A 4,993-nucleotide genomic window follows, 5' to 3' on the forward strand; every position below is an offset into this window, starting at 1 on the left:
ATCTGACCGTTGGTCTTTTTTTAATTTTTTTTTTAAAAAAATTAGCCATTGGAGCCCGTTAGGCCCGTTGGGCCCGGTTGAACCGGCCCAGGCCCGCCTGCTGGTCCCGGGCTCACGGGCTATTTGTGTTGAACCGGCCCACCATGGGCTTTTGCACCACTAAAGCCCAGACCCGCTTGAACCAGCCCGTTAGGCCTGCGGTCCTGGGCCGGTCCCGGGCCAGGCCCGGACCACAATACAGCCTTAAAATGGCCTAGCACTACTTTGTACTGCATATAATAATATTTGTTACCTCCTAAAAAATAGAACGTCAATGGAGTGTCGATTAATGCTGGCAAAAACTGACGTTGGACATCATATATATATACACACACCCACGTTTTTATATAGTATTTTACACGCACCCCAATCATTTCAGATCTCTATATATACGTTTGCTATCTAAGACAAGTTCTCTTAGAAAAAACCTCATTAATCGATGGAAGAAGCTGCAAGCTCGAGAAAGATAGGTAGCACATTGAAAGTTCCTAGCGTTCAAGAGCTGATAAAGCAACAAGTAGCCGTTCCGCCGCGATATATTCGTGATGATATTGAAATGCCTATGACATCATCCATTTTACCTCAAGTTCCGGTCATTGACATGGAAAAACTGCTGGCCATTGGAAATGATGGTTCAGAGCTTGAGAGGCTTCATTTTGCTTGCGTAGACTGGGGATTTTTTCAGGTATATGTATATTTCAATGATCAAATGTTGTTCGTTTTAAGATTTTAAGTTGTGGAGAAATGGTTACAAGGTTTGTTTCTTATAGCCCGTTTGGCCAAGCTGCAAAAATCAACTTATTTTGAGAAGTGCTTTTTTTCAAAAGTATTTTTGGTGAGAACAGTTTATGTTTGGCTAATTAGTTTGAAAAGCACTTCTGAGCAACAATTAATGTTTGGCCAAACTTTAAAAATTGCTTCTAAATGTATTTTTCTGTTTCTTAAAAAAGTGTTTTTTGGAGAAAAGCTACTTTTTTCTGTTTCTCCAAAACTGCTTTGGCTTCTTCTCAAAAACACTTTTTTTCCTTCCAAAAGTTTGGTCAAACACCTCAATTTTTGGCCAAAGAATATGTTGATGTTACAACAAAATTTAACAATCTTTTTAATACTAGTTTCTTGCAGTTGGTGAATCATGGAGTGAGTTCATCATTAGTGGAGAAGGTGAAGTTAGAAATCCGAGCATTTTTCGATCTACCATTGGAAGAGAAGAAGAAGTTTGAGCAGGAAGAAGGGGATGTTGAAGGATATGGGCAAGCCTTTGTTTTCTCTGAAGAGCAAAAACTAGACTGGGCAGACTTGTTTTATATGACCACTCTCCCTACCCGTTTGAGAAAACCTCACTTATTCCCAAAGCTTCATGTCTCACTTAGGTACCTCTCTCTCTCTCTCACACAAAAAAATCAGAGTTATAACACAAAAAAGAGTTACAAGAGAATATGAATGAAAAGAAAAAGGAAACATGAAAAGATACACAAGGTATACATACTATTTGCTAGTCGTATTTTGTTTCTCCAATGACCATTTAATTCTTTTGGACAATAAATTTTTGTTAACAGCTAGCTGCTATATAGTAAGGCACTGTTTGTTTTTCTTAAGATTAAGATGTTTGAATTTGATTACACATATGAATTAAATTGTTGCGTTAAGATTAAGACACCTGAATATAAATATATATATGATTGGATTAGTGCTAACTATATATATATATGTGCCTTGATCTTCTAACATGTGTATATTAAGCTTAGATGTATATTCTAGCATGTGCCTTGATCTTCACTCACTTACTCATTTAATGTTTGTATGATATGATTGGATACTTTAGGGACATCATGGAAGCACACTGCCAAGAATTCAAGAGCCTAACAATAAGCATTTTATGTCAATTGGCAAAGGCTTTAAAGATGGATGAAAAGGAAATGAAAAATCTGTTCACAGATGGTATGCAGTTAATAAGGATGAATTATTATCCTCCTTGCCCTAAGCCAGACAAAATCATTGGCTTAAGTCCTCATTCTGATGCTGATGCCCTCACCATCCTTCTCCAGCTTAATGAAACTGATGGTCTCCAAATTCGAAAAGACGGTATTTGGGTTCCTATAAAACCCCTCCCAAATGCTTTGATTGTTAACGTTGGCGATATGATGGAGGTAAATAAGATTTTCCTTGTTATATGTTAAGTCTTGCTTTATTTTTCGTGTCATCGCATTTCATATATATATCGGAAATAACCTCTCTATCTTCCTAGACCATACTGAATATGTTGTTGTATCTTACTTCTGCTATTGAAACATCTAAAGTTTCTTGAAAAGGGATTTAATTCAGGTAAATGTGTTAATTGACTTGGCAGATAGTGAGCAATGGTGTTTATAGGAGCATTGAGCACAGAGCAGTTGTAAACTCAAACAAAGAGAGACTATCTCTTGCAACATTCTATATCTTTAATCTCGACTCTGAGTTAGGTCCTGCACACAGCCTCATTGGACCACATAATCCTGCAAAATTCCGAAGTGTTCGTGTAGAAAAATATTTACAGGATTTTTTTGCACGAAAACTTGATGGAAAAGCGTTCATTGATTGCATGAAGCTAGAGACCAAAGATGACGAATCCTAGGCCGCATTTGATACTCTACTTGGTTTATTAACTTATCAATATCACATGAAGCATTTGTAAGTTACTCTTCCAGCTTGCTTGGATGGTTCTTACCCATTGTATTGTATTAATATATTGTATTGTATTGTACTATTCTGTATTGTATTGAATTATTTTTAATTATTATTGTACTGTATTGTTAAATCCGTTATGATGTAATAACAAAAAAGTTTAATTTTATGTAACAATAAATTTGATATGATGGATCGTTATATCATTTCCCTATCATGTTACGCACTTACTTATTACTTATTATTTTATAATCATATTTCTCCATTTACCCTTTTTCTGTTTAACTCCACCTTGAATTTTTAGTTGTTTTGTCGCTACCTTTTTGTATACAGTAAAAATCGGGTTTGCCCCTTTTTATGAATAATCGAGACCGGGAGTGACAGGACAAGGTTCGACCCCATGTCATACCGAACCGAGACACAAAGTAGATGGCTGAGCTCGTGACTCAGGGACCAATCGAGATCGAGACCAACCTGGATCGAGATCAAGCGGAGTAAAGATCGAGCAAGATCGAGGGGAGCCTGGCAAGTCAAATAACGGAAAGCCGAGATATCCGCGATCGGGTGAGGATCGCAACGGAAATCCTGGCACGTATCGAGAAGATGATGATTAATCAGCCAATCATGGGATTTCTTACTGTATTTAGAATTATACCAAGAATAGGACTCCCCTACTATATAAAAGGATCTGATCATTTGTAAAACACATCATTTTCACGTTACATAGAGCAATACACTGTTTTTCTCCTATGCTCTCAATATTCTTTTACTTTGTTCTTGTATCAACTGAATCCTCACTTGGTTCTAGGGTGATAAAATTCGAGGGCCAAGGCTGCTTGATTCATTTGTATTGCTTAAATTTTTATTTACTGTCAATTTCAATATCAATCTACATTTTGCTCAGTTTGTGCAAAGTAAAATCACGTATGCTTAAAACCACAGTATAAATTTAATTGTTATCCATTTTTAGGGTAAACAGGTTGGCGCCCACTGTGGGACTAAGGATAATAGTGATTGCCTGATACTAATTTTCGTAACACACATTATTTTATGCTTGTTCTTTGAAGTGTCTTTGATTACAAGATTTGAAAATGTCAAACTCTCCGTCAGCACCTTAACACATTGACAATGGTCTCAGCCACCACGGCGAGAATGAGAACTTTGCACTAGGGAACGTTGTGCCCCTGCTGGCCTCAATGGAGTTTTGGCTATAGACCCAATCGACGTCAGTTCGCATGTAGCCATCAATGGAAATTTGGTCGTCGATCCCGAAAGCAGCGTTCGTGGGGGTACCCGATCAGCTAGTCAGAATGCATATGGCGGTGAAGATGGCGAGATCAGTCTGCGGGTAATCTTTGAAATGTTGCAAGCCCAACAGGCAGCAATAGCTCAGCTCCAAAATCAGAACCATACGCCAAGCAGGGTCGAACTCAAGCCATCCCAAGAAGTTGTATACGGGGTTGAATTGGCTTTGAGAAAATCAGAGGAATCGAAGACCAATCCTGCTATCTTAAAGATGCTCGAGGAACTGACAAAGCGAATTGAGACAGGGGAAAAGAAGATCAAGGAAAATCATAAGAAGATGGAAACTTATAATTCCAGGGTCGACCAAATCACAGGGGCACCACCGATATTGAACGGACTAGATTCTAAAAAGTTTGTACAAAAACCTTTCCCCCCAAGTGCGGCTCCGAAGCCAATCCCCAAGAAGTTCTATATGCCCGAGATCCTTAAGTATAACAGGATGACTGATCCAAACAAACACATCACCTCATACACGTGCGCCATCAAAGGAAATGACTTGGAAGAGGATGAGATTGAATCCGTGTTGTTAAAGAAATTCGGGGAAACCTATCAAAGGGTGCTATGATATGGTATCATAATTTACCGCCTAATTCTATTGATTCATTTGTTATGCTTGTAGATTCTTTTGTAAAGGCACACACCAGAGCCATTAAGGTCTCAACAAGAAAGTCGGACCTTTTCAAGGTAAGGAAAAAGGACATCGAGATGCTTAGGGAATTCATATCTCGATTCCAAATAGAACAAATGGATTTTCTATGGTCACCGACGATTGGGTTGTTCAAGATTTCACTCAAGACCTCAACGTCCGGAGTTCCATAGCTTCACAGCAGTTGAAGCAAAATTTGATCGAGTATCCAACTGTCACTTGGGCCAATGTGCATAATCGGTATCAGTCGAAGATCAGGGTCGAAGATGATCAACTGGGGACTCCTTCTGGGTTCGTTTATCCTAACAAGCCCGTGGATAGAATCAAGAGGGATATCGATCG

The 4,993-nt window shown here is 38.6% G+C and overlaps 1 protein-coding gene across 1 annotated transcript; it reads left to right on the plus strand.

Annotated features, from left to right (window-relative positions):
• Positions 1-478: 478 nt before the first annotated feature.
• On the plus strand, positions 479-2,650 carry LOC104245672 (protein SRG1-like). The gene is made up of 4 exons (XM_009801320.2): positions 479-724; positions 1,162-1,409; positions 1,862-2,186; positions 2,387-2,650. The coding sequence occupies exons 1-4, from the start codon at positions 479-481 to the stop codon at positions 2,648-2,650; spliced, it is 1,083 nt and encodes a 360-aa protein (XP_009799622.1).
• Positions 2,651-4,993: the final 2,343 nt, after the last annotated feature.

Source organism: Nicotiana sylvestris, chromosome 2, assembly GCF_000393655.2.
Source record: "Nicotiana sylvestris chromosome 2, ASM39365v2, whole genome shotgun sequence".
NCBI lineage: Eukaryota > Viridiplantae > Streptophyta > Magnoliopsida > Solanales > Solanaceae > Nicotiana > Nicotiana sylvestris.

Bases quoted from the DNA above. Each gene is read 5' to 3' on its own strand.
- LOC104245672 (XM_009801320.2), top strand. From the start codon at position 479: ATGGAAGAAGCTGCAAGCTCGAGAAAGATAGGTAGCACATTGAAAGTT. The intron at 725-1,161 runs GTATATGTATAT...AGTTTCTTGCAG, and splicing joins TAGACTGGGGATTTTTTCAG to TTGGTGAATCATGGAGTGAG. The intron at 1,410-1,861 runs GTACCTCTCTCT...TGGATACTTTAG, and splicing joins AAGCTTCATGTCTCACTTAG to GGACATCATGGAAGCACACT.